The sequence below is a fragment of the Anabrus simplex genome, chromosome 5 (genome assembly GCF_040414725.1).
Source record: "Anabrus simplex isolate iqAnaSimp1 chromosome 5, ASM4041472v1, whole genome shotgun sequence".
NCBI lineage: Eukaryota > Metazoa > Arthropoda > Insecta > Orthoptera > Tettigoniidae > Anabrus > Anabrus simplex.
In genome coordinates this window covers 416,202,647-416,224,442 of record NC_090269.1, presented here as the reverse complement: position 1 = coordinate 416,224,442, position 21,796 = coordinate 416,202,647, and the positions used below count along the sequence as shown (strand labels likewise).

General features: G+C 37.5%; 1 protein-coding gene across 1 annotated transcript in view; it reads left to right on the top strand.

Annotated features, from left to right (window-relative positions):
• The window catches only part of LOC136874181 (leukotriene A-4 hydrolase), a 157,006-nt gene that overhangs the window by 59,940 nt on the left and 75,270 nt on the right, over positions 1-21,796 (top strand). The window contains exons 7-10 of the mRNA XM_068227691.1: positions 7,776-8,003; positions 10,183-10,323; positions 16,148-16,354; positions 17,704-17,848. Of these exons, the coding sequence (XP_068083792.1) occupies positions 7,776-8,003; positions 10,183-10,323; positions 16,148-16,354; positions 17,704-17,848 (721 nt within the window). The remainder of the gene's footprint in view (positions 1-7,775; positions 8,004-10,182; positions 10,324-16,147; positions 16,355-17,703; positions 17,849-21,796) is intronic.

The following is a 21,796-nucleotide window of genomic DNA, read 5'->3' as shown; positions in this document are numbered from 1 at the left end:
GCAGTGTTTTTTCAAGGTCAAAACAAAACGTTTCCAGTTTTTCATCCAATTTTGATTTTTCCATATTGGAGGATTTGAGTTTCTGGGCTTACGCCGCAGGGAAGAAAACCTGTGTGGGAATCTGCTACGCGGGAACCTACATTTAGCATCACATGACCAAGCGACTGCACGCCTATCGTGTGGTCATTTGATACCAATATAAATGGTCCGTTATTGGACATTATTGGTCATTTGATGCGTAATTCAGACTCGGAAATGGTGGTTGGTCACTTGATGGAAAATTTCAATTTAATGATTGAGAGGTTGGCGTTTGGTCAGAATTCATTTCTCGCGAAATCATATTGAGAATAAAAAGTCCAAACAATAACTTATGTAAAGTTTACACCTTTAGCTACCAGTTGGTGCAATAATCTAAAAAAATCCATTTTGATGCTTGGTCAATTGATGCATAATACCATCCAATTGAACCTATAGATATAATGTTTGTTGTAGCTGGAGGGTTTGTATCTACATGGAAGGTGGATTATACTGGGTGACCTGCTCATCCCTCATTATTTAGTTTTATGAAACCCAACCAACATTAAATTTCTCATTAACCTTTACATTGCTGCTCTCACAGTATTATGAGCACGGAGAATGACAGCTACTCTGCTGCACCCGTAATATTATGAGCAAGACATACATCCAATTATAACTATACAGTTCTCGCAATGTTGACATAAAAAATCATTCAAACTCTGTGGGCGTATCCAGCCATCTCTCTGGAGTAGATAGAAAGTTGAAGATCGTTTTCCGTGGTTTCCCATTTTCACACCAGACAAATGCTGAAGCTGTAGCTTAATTAAGGCCATGGCCGCTTCCTTCCCACTCCTACCCCTTTCTTATTCTGTCGTCGCCATGAGACCTATCTCTGTTCGTGTGACATAAAGCAACTTGTAAAAAAAAAAAAAGAAAGTTATGATTATCCATTGATTCATTCACGAGTTATTACTAGAAATACGATACTCTGCTTTATCGGTTGTGGAATGTCCAGTGTGTAAGCTGTCAGAGAGGTCCGGATCAAGGATGAGTATGCTATGTCATCTGCCAGCAAAGAGTGAAGTCTTACTGAATCTGAGGTTATAAGGGTCTTATCCACATAGAATTGGAACATAAATATTCCGATTTTTATGATTTCAAGAATAAGGATGTTAGTACAGTGGAACCTCGATTCTCCGTTTTTCGGGGGGACCATGAAAATAAAACCTACAACACAGGAAAACGGAAAATCCGGGAATAATGAAAACCGTCAACAATTTGGCTAAACAACACAAAAATGAAATATGTATAATTATAATCTTACAAAAACTCATAAACCAAACCAAACTACAGCCCCAATGGAACTTTGCCTGCCAAGTGACCGCTGCTCACCCCGAAGGCCTGCAGATTACGAGGTGACGCATGGTCAGTGTGACGAATCCTCTCGGCCGATATTCCTGGCTCTGTAGATTGGGGTCGTCATCTCACCGTTAGATATCTCCTCAATTAAAGGTAATCGCGTAGGTTGAGTGGACCTGTAACCAGTGCTTATATCCAGGTAAAAGTGCCTGACCTGGTTGGAATCAAACCCGAGCCCTCTGGATTAGAGACAGGCATGTTAGACCGTGAAACAGCATTAATTACCGATACTTTATATTAAATTTTGTAAAATTTTATATTAAATTTTACAGGGGAATCTTCGTCAGTTTCCTGTGTCAACTTCTTTCAGTTCAGCAACTTTGATTAGCCAAACTCTTCGAAAAATCTAATAACGCCAAGCCAAACGACAGTTGACCACAAGTACTTTTTAATTCTCTCATCTAATAAAATAAAGCACATAAGATACAAAAGTGCCCAACATGATGGCGAAATCCCTTCTGTTCTTAATCTTTCATTGTAATTTGGTCTCCGGAATACTGTTCGTAGTCAGTTTCTGGAAATTTTGTACCGCGTAAATTAGGCCTACATTGACTTTTAAAGGTTATGTTGAATTCGAAAACACGGTTTCGAATATAAGTATCGATTCTCAAAAGTTCTCGAATGCATTATATCAAATACAGTAGAGACAATACGCGACACTCAGCGAGATATCAAGGGGCAAGCTAATAGAGCTCTCTCTAGCAGATTGACCTGACAACTACTGATTCTGTCATAAGAGCACGTGTATTTGTGTGTGAAGTTTTTGGTGTTATTTATGCGTTTTCAGTGAGTTGGCATAATTCAATAGTAGCGTGTGTCATTCCTTGATATCTCCTCTCAACATGAGGGGAAAGGTATATGTTGTGTTTGGCTGCAGTAAGTATGAAGTAGAGAAGAATGCGCGGTCTTTCTTCCGTTTCCCTCGTGACAAGAAAATGTAAGTAATATTGTGTTTGCATATACAAGGTGCGTTCCATAAATGAGTCGTATAGTTCCAAAACCTGCCTTCTCCTCAATAATAAAAAAAAGAGATATTGACACCAAATTATAAAATGGTGGAAGCTCTACAGATATCAACTCTTGGTTTGTTCCCAAAAAAATCTTATCACTGACAAAATATTGAGTTTATTCCAAAAAGAATCTAATCCTCAACTAATTTGTTCCAAAACACGCCTTCTCCACTCCATTCCAAAAACTGCCTTATGCTGCAGTGCATAAATATGGCGAAGGAAGTTGTAATTCCAAAACATGCCTATTCCATGTAATGTATTTATTAACTTTATACTGTATCAATCGTGACTAATTCGCCACAATAACCGATTTGTCTGGCATGTTTTTGTTTTTTAGGTTGTTTACACCGGTTATTATTTTGTAAACAGAGTAGCTGAGGCTGAGAACAATAGAGTGTTGTTTTGTTGCATCGTTGTTGCATGAGGTTGTGATTATAGAGCCCTGGTTCTGATAGGTACAAAGAAGAATATAACATCTTAATCCGAAATGGATAATAATAGTTTTGTTCGTCCTCAAGAAAGAGGTCGTAAAAGAAAAATAATTGAAGAAGAGAAAAAACCTGCGAAGCTAAACGATGTGAATGAGCTCCTATCTAGTCATTTTGTAGAAAACTGGCAAGATAATCTAGATCTGGCTATCTGTGTTCTCATTCTGGACAGAGGGTGTGAAAATGTTGAAGACGAAGAAGTGTGCGAACATGAAGATGATTCTTGGGAGAATGAATTAAGAGTTTAAAATCTTTTGACCAATGATGACATCAAACCCCTTTTTCATACGGTTTTGTATTGTCTAACCCTTTATCAATACACAAAAGAATACATTATCATTCAAGGTTATGACGCAACCATGATTCTTTCATTCTAAAGCCTGCATGCATCATTGTTATTCCCAAAACTACCTTTTGCATATTTCAAGTGATTGTTCCATAAAGTGCCTTATCCAATGGAAATTGTTCCAAAACCTGCCTACAGCCATGTGCATTTCCAAAAGCTGCCTTATCCTTCATCAAAACTTAAATATAAATAATGCACACTTATGTGAATAACTTGTCAATATACTATTAAATTCTACAATTCAAGATGGTTTTAAACATGTAACATATGTCTGGTATACCTCAACATATCATGTTGAAACAGTTTTTGCTCTTTCCTGTAAAAATAAAAAAAAAATGGATTAGGCAGGTTTTGGAACTATACGACTCAAATCATCATCATCATAATAATTTCCCTTTATCCAGCTGTAGCCGGGTAGGGGCAAATATGGTTCCTCTCCATTTTCTTCGGTCTTTCCACCACTCCTCCTCCAACACTGTGTCCTAGTCCAGGTTTCTTCCTATAATACTGCGTTGGATTGTGTCCGTCCATCTCAATCGTGGTCGACCACGGCCTCTCCTTCCTTGCATTTGCATTCCCATCACCTTTTTTGGCATTCTTTCATCACTCATTCGCTTTACGTACCCAAACCATCTTAGTCAGCTCTTCTCAATTCTATCATTCATTTTTTCCACTCCAATTTCTTCCTGGATTTTCTCATTCCTTATTTTGTCTCTTCTACTCTTCTGTAACATACTCCTCAAGAACTTCATTTCGGCTGCCTGTATTCAACTCTCATCCTTCTTTGTCATTGTCCAAGTTTCTGCCCCATAAGTAGTTATGGGTACGTAATACATCTTGTACATAGTTTCCTTTGCTTCCATTGGCACATCTTTGTCCCATAACATGTTTCTTACACTATGATAGCAACAGCTTCCAGCTTGAATCCTCTTACTAATTTCAGCATCCAGTCGGGCATTCTCCATTAATTCACTCCCCAGGTATTTAAATGTTTCCGCTACTTCCAGGGGCTTGTCTGCAAGTCCAATTTGACCTTTCCCCTCTTTCTCCCCTCTAGTCATAACAAGGGTTTTACTCTTCTCTACACTTATTTTCAACCCACATTCTTCTATTTTCCCATTCACCACATCCAACTGTTCTTGAACCTTCCTGTCGTCTTCTCCCCAAATCACAATATCATCTGCAAATAACAGCATGTTCCATAAATAATGCGACCAAATTCATAAAAATCATTTATTGAATATATTCGTACAAATAATAAAAAATCTTCAAAATAGCACCCTCTTGCGTCGATACACTTCTGGAGGCGGTGTTTCCATGCCTGGAAGGCCTTTTCCGGAATGTCGTTTAGAGCCGATGTAACATGCGCCTGGATTCTTTCAATCGTGTCCCATGTTTTCCTTTCATGACTCCTTTTAACCGAGGAAACAAAAAAAAAAAAAAGTCAGCGGGAGCCAGGTCAGGACTGTAGGGAGGCTGGGGAACCACTGGGGTGTTGGTCCTGGCCAGGAAGTCGTTGACAATGAAGGCGCTGTGACTCGGCGCGTTGTCGTGATGAACTTTCCACGTGTCCTTGATGTCGCTTCAGCAGCGCTAGACCCTCCTTTTCAGTCTTTTGAGCACTTCTAAGTAGAAAGCTGAGTTCACTGTGGTTCCGGTAGGTACGAATTCGTGGTGGACAATGCCTCTGATGTCAAAGAAGACAATGAGCATGGTTTTGATCCTGGACTTGCACATGTGTGCCTTCTTGGGATGGGGCGATGATGGGGTGTGCCACTCTGAACTCTGCCTTTTTGTCTCAGGGTCGTACTCAAAAATCCATGTCCCATCACCAGTGATAACTGAGTTAAAAAAATTAGGATCATTTTCACACATTTCCAACATTTCTCGGCACCGAAGCACTCGCATGTCCTTTTGTTCGTCGGTCAACACTTTTGGGACCAGTTTGGCACACACCTTTCTCATGTTCAAATCTTCGGTCACAATGCGGAAAAAGGTTGTTTTTGCCATGTTTAGAGTTTGTCCTATCAATTGAAGGCTCAGCCGTCTGTCAGAGTTCAAACAATCGCGCACACGCGTCACATTTTCATCGAGTCGTGAGGTTGATGGCCGTCCACTGCGAGGTTCATCGGTGATCTCCTCTCGGCCCTCCATGAACGACTTGTGCCATCGGAAAGCTTGTGATTTGGACAAGCAATCAGTCCCAAAGGCCTGCTGAAGTAATGTAAACATTTCGGTGGTGGACTTCCCAAGTTTAACGCAAAATTTGATAGCGTACCGTTGCTCTACAGAACGATCCATTGTGCCATGTTACATGAACTCAAAATGGGCTTGACGGAAACACACGCCCTGACTCTCCGGCAGCTCGCTGCCGTATGAGACAAAGAGTATTTGAAGCTAACACCCCCCTCCACCTAGCTCAGCAGGTTAGAACACGCTGCGGTGTACAGTTGCGTCAGAAAAAAGTTGGTCGCATTACGTATGGAACGCACGTTGTATATTCTTCCAGTGACAAAGAGATTTTTATAGTACTTCATAATCTTCTGACCTGCTCGACCCATATTTTAACTGGCTTAAAATATAATACGCATATTTTATTGTATAGTGCAGCAGTTAACCTTCAATACCAATGTGTTGTTGTGGGTGTAATCTGTGGGTTTGATTTAATTCAGGAAAATACATATGCATATGAGTGTGGCTGGTTGTGTTTCAAGTTACCCCATTTGGAATGCCGTTATGCGTTGTCAAACACTGAAGAAAATATCAGTGATTTAAGAAATGTACATATTTTGTTGAAACAATATGATGCAAATTTGCTTTACCCTAATGTAATGGCATTATGGCAAGTATTGCTTATAGGGAACGTTTGAATGTTTTTGAGGCTAAATTTATAGATTTTCTTTCTGTTAGTAGGCTTCAAGTTAAAAGGAAAATTGTCCAGCTGTTAAATGTAAATTCATTGAATTGTGTGTGAGGAATGTGCCCTCACTAATCCAAGACAGGAGTTTCATATCTTTATTACATGTTGCGTGGTATATCCCTTTCAGACCTGAACGAAAACTGGCGGTGTGAATTTTTGTTTGTACATCAAAAACTGACTAAAATGCTCTTAAATACATATATTTTAGTTTATTCTACAAAATAAAAATAAACATCTGAAAAAAGAAGCACCCGCACAATTGTGCATGTCAGGACTTACTTCACTACTTACAAAAAAGAAAAATTACCTCAATGCATGTGAATATACATATGTACATGATCAAATGTTTTATTTTACAGTGGGGAATAATTTAAAACAATTAAATCTTTGTTCAAACACAAGTAAACGTTACATTTTCTACATTGAGGAGGAGTTTTGCTATTACTGCCCTTTTGGCAGCAGCAGCAGCTTGTTGTCAGACTTGAAAGAAATCTGGAGGTGTCAAAACGTCAAAAACTTACTAAAATGCTCTCAAATCCATGTTTTTACAGTATATTTTACAAAATAAGAACTATCGGCTGAAAAACAGGACCCACACAATTATGCATGTCAGGACTTCATTCACTACTTGCAAAAAATTAAAAAAAAATAAAAAATTCAGCTCAGTACATGTGAATATGCACATGTACATGATCAAATGTTCTATTTTACAGTGTGGAACGGTTTTAAACAATTAAAATCTTATACATTACATTTTTCATGTAGAGTACGAGTTTTTCTTTTACAGTCCTTTTTGTGACAGCACCCAGCACTCCTGCATGCATTGCCTGTAAGGAAACCTAGCCCACACATATGTGCATATCAACATTCAAAACCTCATGGTATTACGTACGATGTTGTAAGTTCACAATTTTCGTTTGCTACACAATCTACACACTTCATTGATTATATTCTCATATTCAGTAAAGCTTCTAGATTAATATGAATGCAATAAATAAATACTTACTTTAGGCATTACTGCTTCCCGCCATATTGCTAATGAACTGTATTTTTAAACTCTTCTTCCTGCCCCCTGGTGGTCAAGTACTAAATAAAAACAGCTGAAGTACATGCTACGTGTCCCGCACAAGCACTGCAGTCCGGTCTAACGCCAAAAAAACTTCAAATAAGCTCAAACATAAATAAAATACGAACCCGCACAATTGTGCTACACGGTCTGAAAGGGATATTCACAAAAATTTTAACACAGCAATATTCTAAGAAGAGTAGTTTCCATACTATCAATATTTTTACGGTGATTATTTTTGGTAAAATATTGGTATCAGTGAAACAAATTGTAAATGCTGCCATTCTTACAGGAAAGCAAAATGCATGCATCAGATTTGTAACAGAATGCCTGCAAATTATAGCAGTAAAATTTCATCATTCATATACCAAGCAGTTGCTGAGAGAAAGGGACGTGAAGATAAGAAAAGAAGTGTTTTTAAAAATAGGTCATTAGAAATCCTGTTAAAGCAATTTATTGTACTGTATTTATTCTTGTATCTGGAAAACTGGGCATTTTACTTTTTCAGATAACTGCCCCTTGTGAATTAGTAGTGCTAATGAGTGCTGTGAGAGAAGGTGAACCTACTCGTCTCTCTGATGGTGTTTGTAGCCATAAATTTGAACAGAAAGTGGCAATCCCATCGTATCTTATAGCTATTGCTGTGGGGGCTTTGGAATCCAGGAAACTTGGACCTCGATCTCTCGTATGGTCTGAAAAGGAATTGGTGGACGAAGCAGCTTATGAGTTTGTTGAGGTTAGTAGAAATTTTTCTTCTAGACTGTACAATATTTTGGAATAGAATGTGACTTGAGAATACGACAGTTTTATGAACAGTTTGTCTTTTATCATTTTTTGTATGTATTGTCTCATAACATTTTCTTATATATGAATATTTACTTTTCACAACCCCATTGTACTTGCGGTGAACTATCAGCTTATTTGGTCATATTCAGCAAATATAGTATCTGCTGAAGAGATATGAAGTAGAAATCAGGAATGGCCTGTCGGTCATCAGTGGAATCTGAACCCACAGTCTTTTGGCATTTTGCATCAGGTGCTCTACCACTTGAGTTGTGGTGGCCTAGGTCTCTTTGGCATGTACCTAAGAAATTGAAGTACAATGTGATCATGAAAATTAAATGTTCATTTGAATTGGCCACATCATGTATAATATTACATACATACATAGAGAAGCCAACTATTATGATTCAATTGTAATAATTACGAATTGCTCATCATATTACGCCTTTACAAATCATACACCACAAATTACGATTTTTTTGTAGATTTTTAAATCTAAGTGTATGAAGTGTTCAAAAGGGTACACAAGGAATGCCTTTACAGCTTGAATTCTCAGAATATTATTTTCAAATTTCTCAGTAATCATTTATACCCCTTGTCTGTCCCTCGCTTAAGAATATTTTGAGTTTTCACCCACCGAAAGCAGTGTGTGCTTTCGGTACCAAAAATATAGGCACCTGTGAAGTGGTATATCTTACATTGTTGTTGTCTTTGTTCATCACATGATCAGACTTCCATACAAGTATGCGAATTCTTTTGTCTTTGGCAGCAAAGTGCTGACAGATTCCGCTTAATTGTGAATACTGTGTGCGTGACTGTTGAAGAAGTATTTATTGCGATTATGGTTGCCAAATTTACATACATTGCTCTTCTAGGATATATGCTAATCGTGTGTTATGAAATGCGGAAGTTTTGAAATCACAAAGCGATTTCTTATGCAGGAAAATACTGTATGTGTGATTACGTTACTTTGACTAGTGACGCTAGTAATAAACCAAAAATAGAAATTAGGGAGGAATACTCGAAAGAATGGCCCTGTTTACTGTATTCCTCAAAATCTCATTCACACTTGTTTTGTAGTGTGTGTAGCAGCGATTTTTCAGATATGCACGATGAGGAAGAAGAAGACTGAATTCTGTGCTAATATGAACTCCGAACTATTAAGTGCTCTGTTAGTGCAGAGGATGCAGGTGATATCAAAAGAAAAAGCATGTCACCAGTGTACGTTTACCAAACAGAAACTACAAGCTGCTACGGGAGCAACTACAGCACTCAACAAAAGAAATGATCCTTCAACCTCCACTCAGATATGTACTGCAGATTACCTGTTACTTTAGCAGGTAAGAATCATACACTCTTTATATGCCAGTCTTTGAATATGTTTCATCTGGTTGAATTGTATGTTAAATGATTGTCAATTAAATGTAAGTTAGTAAGATCTTGGGGGGAAAAAATTCAACCCCCCCTACCATGACTTAATGGCTGCATTACGAATTGCCTTTCTTAAAAGTTGGCATCTCTGCATACATACATACATACATACATACATACATACATACCATATTTTTATTATCATCATTTCATTGTGCAACATCATCCATTAAGCCTATTATGGCTAACAGAAGTGTGGCTTTCTATAGCATGTCCTCTCTACTATGTTACTTCGCAGTTACAAAATAATGCTGCACTTTTTGCACTTGCCACATCAAAATATACATTTTAATTCTATTATTTACTGTCGAATAAAGCCACTACCTTGTACTTGGTACAGGTTTATCGGGATTAGTCTAGTCTGGTATTTGTTTATGAGCTTGCCTGAATACAGACACTTTGCAGCAAACCATAACCTGGAGAATAGATACTTGCATGTTGGATTTCATTATCATTTCCTTCCTGTGGGGGTTATACCCCAGATAGAGAGAGATTCTTTTTCTCTAGGAAGCCAAGTTACTTATTGCCATCTAACACTTGGTGTAGATGTACTGTCCTTCTGTCTTTTCTCATTTAGTGCTTAATTATTGCTAATGTTATACTTTCTAACTGTGAATGGTTTTGGAGAGTTAACTAATTGAACTTTATCTGTCACTGTTGTTTCCATTTTTTCTTTTTCTTATTTCTTTCTTTTCTGACAGACAGAAGTGATGCTTACTACAGCTGAATCCATCTGTGGAACTTATGTCTGGGGTGTTTATGATCTCCTAGTCATGCCCCCATCATTCGCTTATGGAGGCATGGAAAACCCATGTCTAACTTTTGTTACTCCAACCCTTTTGGTGAGTTATAATTTTAATACTTATATAAGGAAAATGTGCACATTGTTTTCATAATCATAATCATAAGGACCCTGGTCAACATAAAGGAGCAACTTTCTATAGTCTAATTAATACAGCACTTAATACCACTTTAGAAAGATAACTTTGATAAATAAATAAAAATAATGAAATTGCAAAAAGTAATGGATCTTAAAATAACTGTACCTAAAGATCAGAAAGAAAAAAGAAATTTTGTAGTGCTCATATATAAAAATAAACATATGAATTGTGTAAGTTTAAAAAAAAAAAGCGTTAAAATAGCTTATAGAATGAACAATAATAATAACAACAAAATCTTAATTTTGCCAGGCTGATTGGCTCAGACGGTTGAGGCACTGGCCTTCTGACCCCAACTTGGCAGGTTCGATCCTGGCTCAGTCCGATGGTTTTTGAAGTTTAAGTAATGTTATGATAATAACTGAACATCTGTTTATTTTAATTTTAGTCAAGTCATTGAAATTGTGAAATACTTTCGCTGAAGCTGAGAATGATATGTTCTCGAAACATGTATGATTGATAAAGATATTGATTTCCATAGGGAACATGAAATATTTGTTCCGAATGAGTAAATTTATATTACCAGTATAGTTGGTCTGTTATTGGACATTATAAATTTTCCAGCTAACTCATTCCTGTTTGCCAGCGTTTCGCCCCAGTGTGTTAAGTTGGGTAGGTGTGCTATTTACCAACTGATGAGCCCAACTTAGCACACTGGGGCGAAATGCTGGCAACCAGGAATTGAGTTAGCTGGAAAATTTATTATGTCCAATAATGGACCAACTGTATTGGTATTACATGTACGATTACTGTATTTTCTTGCATAATTTACGAGTGTTTCAGGTACAGGACATGTGTTTTCTGTGATCTCAAAATTGTTTGTTAGTCCACATTGAGTAAGTATTCGAGTAATACTGCATCATATAAACTTGCGGTGATCAGTTATGCATAATTTACGCATCCTAATATGTTTGGGTCCAAAGTGGAGAAAAATAAGTGTTCATGTATTTGACGCACCACCTTCTTCGAACATCCATCATGCAGTTCCGGATCAATTTTTAAATAAAGATGTCAACTACTCAGGTAGCAGCCTTTCTATTGCAAAACTGGACATTCCAAATACTGGACACAGCTGGTAGGAAATACCACTGCACCAAGGTATATAGAAGCCACTGTACTAGTTCAGTAAGAAAATCAGCACAGAAGTAATTAGTGACGCTGTTCCTGTCTGGTACAAGCTTTTATTTCTAATGTTTTTGGATATTGAGAAAGCCTACAACAGTGTACCAAGGGAAAGAATTTGGCAATGCATGAAATCACTTCAAGTGCGATACAGCCTCATATACAAAGTGAAAATGTTGTATAGTGGGAATAGAAGTTGTATTCAAGTAGGACGTGGTTTGTCAGACTGGTTTGAAACAAAGAGAGGAGTGCAGCAGGGCAGCTCATTGTCACCACTTCTATTTATTATTGTGATGGATGTAGTAATGAAATCTATTAAAAGGAAAGAACATGGAGATATCAAAACCTTCACATTTGCAGATGTCCGACTCGTTGGCTGAACTGTCAGCGCACTGGCCTTTGGTTCAGAGGGTCCTGGGTTTGATTCCTGGCCGGGTCGGGGATTTTAACCTTAATTGGTTAATTCCAATGGCAGGGGGCTGGGTGTATGTGTTGTGTTCATCATCATTTCATCCTCATCACGATGCGCAGGTCGCCTACGGGAGTCAAGTAGAAAGACCTGCACCTGGCGAGCCGAACCCATCCTGGGATATCCCGGCACTAAAATCCATACGACATTTCATTTTCATTTGCAGATGATGTTGTGATCTGGAGTGACTCAGAAGAGGAATTGGGAGAGAGAATGCAAAGCTGGAATGAGGAGTTTAAGAAATATGGCTTAAACATCAGTAAGACCAAGACGGTGGTGATGAAAGTGTATGGGAAAGGAGCAGAACCAGTAGTCATGTTAAATGAAGCCCAACTGGACAGCGTTTCAGTTTTCAAATACTTGGGTAGCATTCTATCAAATGACAACCTAGAAAAACACGAGGTGAACAATTGAATCAATAAGGCAACATAATTTTACCACCAGGTAAGACACCTGCTGTGGGATGAGCAAATACCTATGAAAACAAAAATGACATTGTACAAGTCCTATTATACACCAATTCTTACATACAGTCTTGAAACCACAACACTGACCAATAGAGATAATTCCGAACTCCAGGCAGCTGAAATGAAATTCCTACGCACTATGATCCGGAAAACCACGAAAGACAAGATTAAGAATGAGAAAAGTAGAGAAGAAGTAGAAATAGATGATTCTCTCCTCAATAAGATTCAGATATCAAGACTGAAGTGGTTTGGTCACATGAAGAGGTTGCCAGTTAACAGAACTGCAAGGAAGGAATTTGACAGAAAAGTAGAAGGAAGACGACCCGTGGGAAGGCCACGAAGGAAATGGGTAGATTTAGTTAAGAACGATGTGCTGCTGAGAGGTCATGATTGGGACAAGTTGGTGGAGGGGGAATGGTACAAGGACAGGATGAGATGGAGGAGGCTCATATACCACACCCAGGAAACTGGAAATGGTTTAGGATGATGATGATGATTACACTGGTACAGACATATTTTACGAGTGTTTCTGGTACAGGACATGCGTTTTCTGTAATCTCAGAATTGTTTGTTAGTCCACAGTGAGCAAGTATTCTAGTAATACTGCATCATATAAACTTGTGGTGATCAGTTACGTCGAAACATATTGGAATAAGGCAGCGGGTCCTAAGTATTCAGTGTCCGAATGCAACGTGTGCTACCATGGTAACAGAGATGTGCACTTCAAGTGACCAGCAAGACTTGCAAACCATTTCGCGGACCAAAAAGCGGCAAGTTTTTGCAAGTAGAGGAGGATCTGCTTAAATATATGATTTTGTTAACGGTGGATATACCATTTCTCACGAAATGTTGTATTTTGAAGGACGAGAAATAGCTGCTGCACATGGAATCAGTGGCGCAAATTTGGAGGTTAGCTGTGGCTGGATGATTAATTTTGTGAAGAGAAATGGACTTTATACCAAGAAATGCCATATGCTTTCAACCAAAAAGTAATCGATTTTCATTGCTGTATGACTGAGAAGCATAAAGTGAAGGAATATTTGATCTCCCAAATAGGAACCACAGGGCAGACACAATCAGTTTCCATATGCCACAAATCTAATCAATATAAGAAAATATTTTCACCTAATTGATACCTTTCTTTTATTATGCCTTTGGCAATTTATAAAATCATTAAGAATAACAGGACATGTTTCGATCGCTTTGCGATCATCAGCTGCATACACAAAAGCTTAGATAAAAAGCATAAAGCAATCACATAGTTAAATATTTGTTGACTTTAAAACTAATTTATTTTTAAAGTCAAGAATTACTAATGTTAGTAAAGGACGCATGTGTTAGAGGGGGGGGGGGGGCGGCGGACGGTTGTTACAAGGACGTTAAACTTAAAATGAATTTAAAATACTATCTATGAGCTAAAATGTCTTTGGTATCATTTTAAGTCCTGAAGGCTTAATAAAACCACTTGTTTAAAAAACTAAATACTGGTGTTATGATCCCGAAGAAATGTTTTTTGCTGAAATATGCTTCTTCTTTACTTCTAGTTTTCTTCCTCGTCGCTTTGTACTGTACTAAAAAGGTTTATCCTTTTCTAAGTGGAAAGGGTTTATCTGCTGTTGGTTGAATTAAGGATTGTATTCATAAACATTTCAGGTTGGATAGCTTGTTGTACGATCTGTAACCGGCAGAAAGAAATATGCGTCTATTAGTTAAAATCGCCTCAGGAAGTGTTGTCTATGGAAATTGTTTAAAATAATGGAAATTGATTGAGAAATTTTGAACTTACCCTTTCCAATTCACTTCTTTTACTCCCCGTAATTATGGGTGTGGATCTGTTTCTACTATCGTCGACCTTGTGTAACAGCGATGTGATGTGGTCTGTATTCTATCCTGATCCAGAGGGGGGAGGAGAAGCGAGTACGTGTCGTCACTCGTTGTTTCTTGCGAGGAGGTGGCTTCTGGCTGTGACGTAGATCCCTCGTGCTTGTTTATTACAATTGCTGGGCGTGTTTGATTCCTACCTAATAAATCCATGTATCTCACGTATCTCAGATTGTTGCAGGATCGGACTTTTTGAATCAATCAAGCAAATGTCTTCTGCCCTGACGGCACATACATGGCTAAAATTTCTAATATATATACAACGACGAACGTATCAATGCAACCTATAAGGGTATTAATTTCAAAGGATGTCAAATTGGACGTTAAGATGGTAGATTCCTAGTGGCAGGAACAATACAAGCAGTGACAAGGTACATTTTATCAGTGGCTGACTCAGCATATGGATCCATCCAGAGTGATGATACACGTAAGAGTGTAAAGGATAGGAGGAATGAGTGGACAATTCAAGAGTTTCTAAATATGTTCCATACCTTACGTGTTGGGTACAACAGGCATTATTATACAAAAAACAGCAAAGTGTACATATAGTGACTAGTGTTGAGGTTAAACAGGAAAATGCTTATGCTAATGTGATGAGATGTTGTATCTTGAGACTTGGATAAGGTAGGTTTTGATGTAAATACGCTGTCGTAGGGAGTTAAGGCTCCCGAAACATGTACATATAAATTATTCAAATACTAATAATATATCAAAATCTCTTTATTTGCAAATGAGGTGTCTACCTCGGTGGCAAATGGTACACTAAAATACATTATTGCCAAGGACTAAATATTAAATTAACAAGAGAAGAAAATTTTCCTATAATACAATATTATACAATTTGCGCTAACAATGTTTTCTATTAAACACACAGCTCATCCTTAATAAATTTATATTGTTTACAAAATTCTACTTATAATATCTCCTGTACTACTTACAAATATAGTCAACTGAGATACAGTATGTGGAATTACTTCAAATGATACTATACAACTGGTATAAGATTAATATTTATATTGCATTTATTTATTTATTTACTTTTTTTTTTTTACCCGTTGACAGGCCGGACCAAACAATCACCCGTTGTACATTATTATTATTACAAGTCAATACAGACCAATTAAGGACTGATATGGTCAAGTTTATCGAATTAACCGCAAAGCGAATTATTTGCACACGAATTATCAGGAGTGCACTGTACTCTAATTAACGTATATTAAATAGTTTTTTGATTAGTATTGACAAGGCGGGTTCGTTATCTCCTGTCTATTTCAGTGAAGCAAGTTTATCACAGGAGGTAAGAGTGCATAAATCTTGCATGACTTATCCTTAACCTGCACAAAACTACACCCTCTCTCTGTGAAGGTCAGAAAGAGGACCACTTCACTGCACTTATCTTCTTAATTACTATCAGCCTGTGTGGAGTTTGGATAGCTAGCCACTTTGATTCCCAGGAAGCCTAGATGGTTCAATGTAGGTGAGAACAAATATCATAGGTTTAGGTGGTAGAAGTACCTCTTCTCTGTATGTAGGGACATAGTGACTTATGGCCCACTTTGTATAACTTTCCACAGTTTCGCTTTCTACAGAATCCAAGTGATTTTTTAAGAGTTTTTTTGGGATCTAGTTTCATAGGCTGTGGACTCCAGATGTACAGTATGTATCTTATGAAATAATTTTTAGAGTGGGCTTCTTTGCCCTCACTACCAAGTTATCTCATGCTTTATTAAACTTGTCTATGTTATCTTCTTCTGCTCCTTCACGTTCTGATTGATTTGTGTTTTTACAGGCTGGGGACAGGTCTCTGGCTGATGTTGTTGCTCATGAAATTTCTCACAGCTGGACTGGAAACCTCATCACTAATGCTAACTTTGAGCATTTTTGGCTTAATGAAGGTTTTACAATGTTTGTGGAGAGGAAAATTTTAGGAAAAATGTACGGAGATGAAGCTCGTCTATTTTCTGCTTTCCGTGGATTGAAAGAACTAGCAGATGAGGTAAGTTTTTAAAAGTATAGTCAAATTTCACGTGTTAGTAATTGCTTGTGTTTTTTAGCAGTTCTTTTAATAACTTGTATGCAACTCATCTGGAGTAAGGAGAAGTTCAACTTGGTACCTTGCTGACCTTTTATCTCCAAGATTGCTGCTACCTTAAATGGGAGATGTGTAGTCTGTGTTATAGTGCTTTCTGCCATTAACTTTGATTTAACAACCTAGACATCACCATCATCATCATCATCATCATCATCATCATGTCTGGCTCCATGGCTAAATGGTTAGTGTGCTGGCCTTTGGTCACAGGGGTCCCGGGTTTGATTCCCGGCAAGATCGTGAATTTTAACCATAATTGGTTAGTTCCCCTGGCACGGGGATTGGATGTATGTGTCGTTTTCATCATCATTTCATCCTCATCACGACGCGCAGGTCGCCTACGGGAGTCAAATCAAAAGACCTGCACCTGTCAAGCTGAAGTCCTTGGACACTTCCTGGCACTAAAAGCCATACACCATTTCATATCATCATCATCATCATCATCATCATCATCATCATCATCATCATCATCATCATCATCATCATCATCCATCATCCATCATCTTGAACAGTTTTCAGCATTCAGCTAAGTCTGTTGGGAACTGCCTTCTGTCGGCCCACATTCCGTTCTGTTTTAATTTTCTCCATTTTAATCTGCTGGCCTGTATACCCTTTTTTTTTTTTTTTTTTTCTTTCAGCCAGTTGTCTCTTGGCTGTCCTCCAGGTTTCCTTCCTTTCTCAAATCAGACATCCTCCTCATCAATCTCTTCTCATTCATTTTTCGCATTTGATTATACCAGTGTAATTTTGATCTTTCTGTTCTAGCTGTTATGGCATCCTCTTTCACTGCCTCTCACTCTGTCCTATCTTGTCACTCCAAACCAACTCCTAAGAAACTTCATCTCACAGCCCTGTATCCTACTTTTATTGTTTCCTTTATCACCCTTGCCTGTGAGCATAAGTCATTATTCATTGTGGAAATGTACCCCCTTTGTTTATTTCCATCTTGCTTCTCCCACTTTCCATGTTGATGTTTCTCAAATATGTAAAATTGTCCATTTACTGTAATTATTTAATTTTATTTTTATTTCCATATTTGGTCTATTCTTAAAAGTTGTGATGACTACTTCACTCTTCTTTGCTGAGAATTTCATTACTTTTATGAAGATCACTTCTAACTAAGAATCGAGCTGCTGTTGTAATTCTTCCTCACTATCACCCCAACCTTGACTTCTGTAAAATAGCCAATTTCATCCTGAAATTTGGTGTTCGAGGTTGCTGTTCTCCACCATAATAATATTGTAATGTTTTTGCAGATCAAGACTAGAGGAGAAAATGATCCTATGACAAGTTTGGTTGTGAACTTGAAGAATGTCAATCCTGATGATGCCTTCTCGGTTGTTCCATATGAGAAGGGACATACTTTGCTCTTTCACTTAGAAGAATTGGTTGGTGGCCCAGGTAATTGCTTGAAATACCTTTTTGAGTGGATAGAATAGTCCAAAATTGAAATTGCCAAACATGGCCATGACCTTGATGAATTGTTTAAATTTGAAAAATTGATGTGTGTAAAAAATACTTTAGTGGGGTTTAATAGTGTGTATTCTTACTCCTTGTTTGATGATGTTTTTTTTTTTTTGCAGGTGTGTTATAGCATAATATTTATATTTAACTTGTGTGTTTGACTGCCTGAAAAGCTTTTAAGGTACATTTAAAGAATAATGTTTATAGCCAAATAGGAGTGAACTTAAGAACATCAAAATTGGTATATAGTACACTAGACCCTCAATAGTTTGGCCTCACAGTAATCCTGCCTCTAGCTATGATATTAAATAAACAGAGATGAGCTTCTGCATTTTTACGAATCACTTTTAACAGCTGTACTGTAGTTGTTAACTGGACACACTCGATAATTAGATGTTGTCACTAATTTGGCACTCATCTCTGCAAGGAATGGCTGGATTGCAAAATACAAGTATGAAGGATGAGTTTTCCACCTAATCAATACTTTATTTTACATAGTGTCAATGATTTACACAAATCTTTAACTATACTTTAACTATCAATACGGACCATGAAACTAATAGATTATGGATTGCAAACGTCTAGTGTATATTGGTGATAGCTTAAAACGAATTGACAACGGTGACTTTAGCTGGGTCTACTTAGTGTGTGTCCATGTTGCTGCTGCATTAACGATGGCTGTTGCTTTACCTCCGTAGATAGTGACAGCATTTCAATGCAAATGTAATATAATATGCTTCTCTCTTGTCACGTTAAGTACATTTTAATTAAGAGAGGGGGGTTCCTACAGGACAGTATTATTGGACCTTTTTTATATATGAACTCTAAATGATATGATTAACCCATTCAAGTCTGGGCCTGAATATCCCTAACACACGTTCTGGACTGGGCGTTTTTAAGGATTTTTAAAACATTATATCTCTGTACCTGTAGGAGATATTTGCACGATTCGTTTTTCTTTGTGCTTGTTTGAGCATCTAGTTTTGAAAAACGCAATTTGTATCATGTCAACTATCATTTGAGATTTTAAAATTGTTTATATATTATACCATGTTTTGCGAATGGAAAAAACGCCTGACGGATAAGTAAGCAAGTACAGTTTTCTGAAATACTGTTATATTTACCCTATTTTGCTAATATAAAATGTGCATTGCAATTAAAAAACAACAATTATGAGTACAATATAAAAATAATTTTTCAATAATAATAGTAATAATTACAATAATGAAAATGGGAGCTCTTATGAAATTTCATTTTAATTGATAAATTTTGTCAAAAGTTACTCAAATGTAAAATTATTGTTCCATTTACCACAAAAGACTTCTGAGAAAGAGAAAATACAGTCTTCTAAACAGACAACTTTACTAATATGTAGACAATCGTGTGTATTCACGCAAATATGAAATACGCAGGAACATGCGCTAGGCTGTAAAACGAACTCCAACCATAATGAAATGTAAGAAGTTGTTTCGAATTCATATGTCATTAATATGTTCATTTGCGCATAAACTTATAATATATTATAAAATATTGACAATATCACTTTCATCAAGCACATGCTTGCCGCGAGAAGCCATGTCTTAGAGCTCACAGAGTGACAACATCTACTGATGCATGTTGATCAAAAATATCGTGAATTCTCTGACTTAGACATATAATACTGCCATCTGCTTAAATACTCTCGTAACTAATACATGAAGGAAAACGATGTAACCATCAGAATGCGTGCATAGCTCGTTCTCGATTCTTAGTGAATTGTCAAACCTTACTACGGGCTATGCCCGCAGTACGGCCTGAGTGTAATTTTGGCCGCTGCGAGCTATGCTCGCAATTAGACCGGGAAGAGTTAAAGAACTAGAATCACAGATAAGGCTTTTCGCAGATAATGTTATACTTTATAGAGTACAGTGGAAGTCTGCTATAGCGAGTACGGAATATAATGAGAACTCCGTTATAATGCCAATTTTTTGCTGTCCCTTCAAAATTCCTGTATTAAACTGGGTATTATCCTTCGGTTACAGCGAGAGCCCTATCACTGACGCATCCGTTATTACGAGCGCTTACGCGCGTGTGATTTTTCCCATTACCAATATTTATGCACCCCAGCGATTATGATGCACGTGGATCGATTACCTTCGGTATTGTTTCCTCACTGTTTCCATAAGCGAGTTTTCTCATTGACATTCGAAGGCAATGTCGGAGTCAATTAGTAATAACCGTCAACTGCTGTTCCGTAAAGAAAATTCGAAATGAAAGAGGACATTTTCGAAATAAATGCGTAAATAACGTGTCCGGTAACTGTTGTTAACTCATTAAAAATAAAGGCTGACTAAACGATCGCTTAATGTTGATGCTAAATACTGCAATTAAGTAAGAATGGGATAACCTCGAGATATGGCAGAGTGCATCATTGATTTCAGAGGTTAGTTTATATTTTCTCGCATCTGGTTAAATTACAGAAAGGCTATTATCATGTAAATTTATAGCGTGAAGGTTATAATTTCTCTACTGGTGCTTGAAGGTGTTTTCATCATATGTATAGTACAGTTAAGTTAGGGTAGGTGATGCTGTTTGAATAAGAAAACTGAAACGTTTGCCACAAAATGCGATCAATCATCTTCGGTACCGTATAGTTTTCTCACTATGTGCATTTGTGCGCTCTCTCATCAAAATTTGAAGGCGATTTTGGAGTCGATTAGAAATATCCGTCAACTGCTGTAATCTAAAGAAAATTTGAAATGAAAGAGGATAACACGTTTTCGTAATAAATGCGTAAATAACATGGCTGATAGCAGTTGACTCGTTAAAAATAAAGGCTGAAGTTACGTAAGAATGTGGCACACCTCAAGATATGGCAGAGAACATCACTAATTTCGGAGGAGAGTTCATATTTTCTCGCGTCTAGTTGCACTTCGGAAAGGCTGTTCACATGTAAATTTTTAGCGAGGAGGTTATCATTTCTCTACATGCATTACAAATATGTTTTATGATACAGTAACGAACACCACTTCCAACTACTGCGGTAACCACACTGCTTCTTTTCACTCCCGCACGTGCACGTACACACACAACTTGTTGACAATAAACAATCGCCTCTTTATTATACATTGCTAGCTGCGACAACCGGTTGTACAGTGCCTGTGTGTAACGTCACTGGATCTTGGAAAATAGTGAAGAAAGAATGACGTTCTATTAGCCTCTACAAAAACGTTTCTCAAATCTACAGAATGGCATCAATACATGCGAGTCTTCGAATTCTTAGAAAGGCCGCAGCTACTCAGTGGCAGAGTTATAACGTTTCATTTGTACTTGACGCTTAGTAAAATTAAGTTTTATAGACAGCAGGAATATTTTCGTGATGGATAGTCGTATTGTAAAGATATGTGGAAAAGGTATTGCCGGCAAATTAACAACGGGTTCTCGTCGATATTATGATGCCAATTTTAACTTAATGGTTATTAAACATTTGGAAATGTAGAATATTGTGCATAGGCATAACCAAAGCCAATATTTGATGTTAGCGTGAAGACAAAGCTAAAAAAATGCGTACTGTAAAAAAAAAAAAAAAAAAAAGCATTCAACAGTCCGCGACAAGGACGCTTAAAGAAGTCGAAAATGAAATATTGTGAGGTATGTGTACGAAAACTTCAAGGGCAGAATGGCCATACCGTGGTGCAATAAAATCTTTCCTTGACCTTCAACACCCGCGATTAGGCCTATAAATCACCAGCCGCTGAAGTTGGCCGAACTCGGCAAGTGAGACGTGTGCGTTGTGGTTGCCGGTTATATCTGACGCTGCGTAAAAGTAACAACAGTTTTATAGGCAGCAAGAATATTTTCCTGATAGAACATCGCATTGTAGAGACTCATGGAATAGGTATTGCC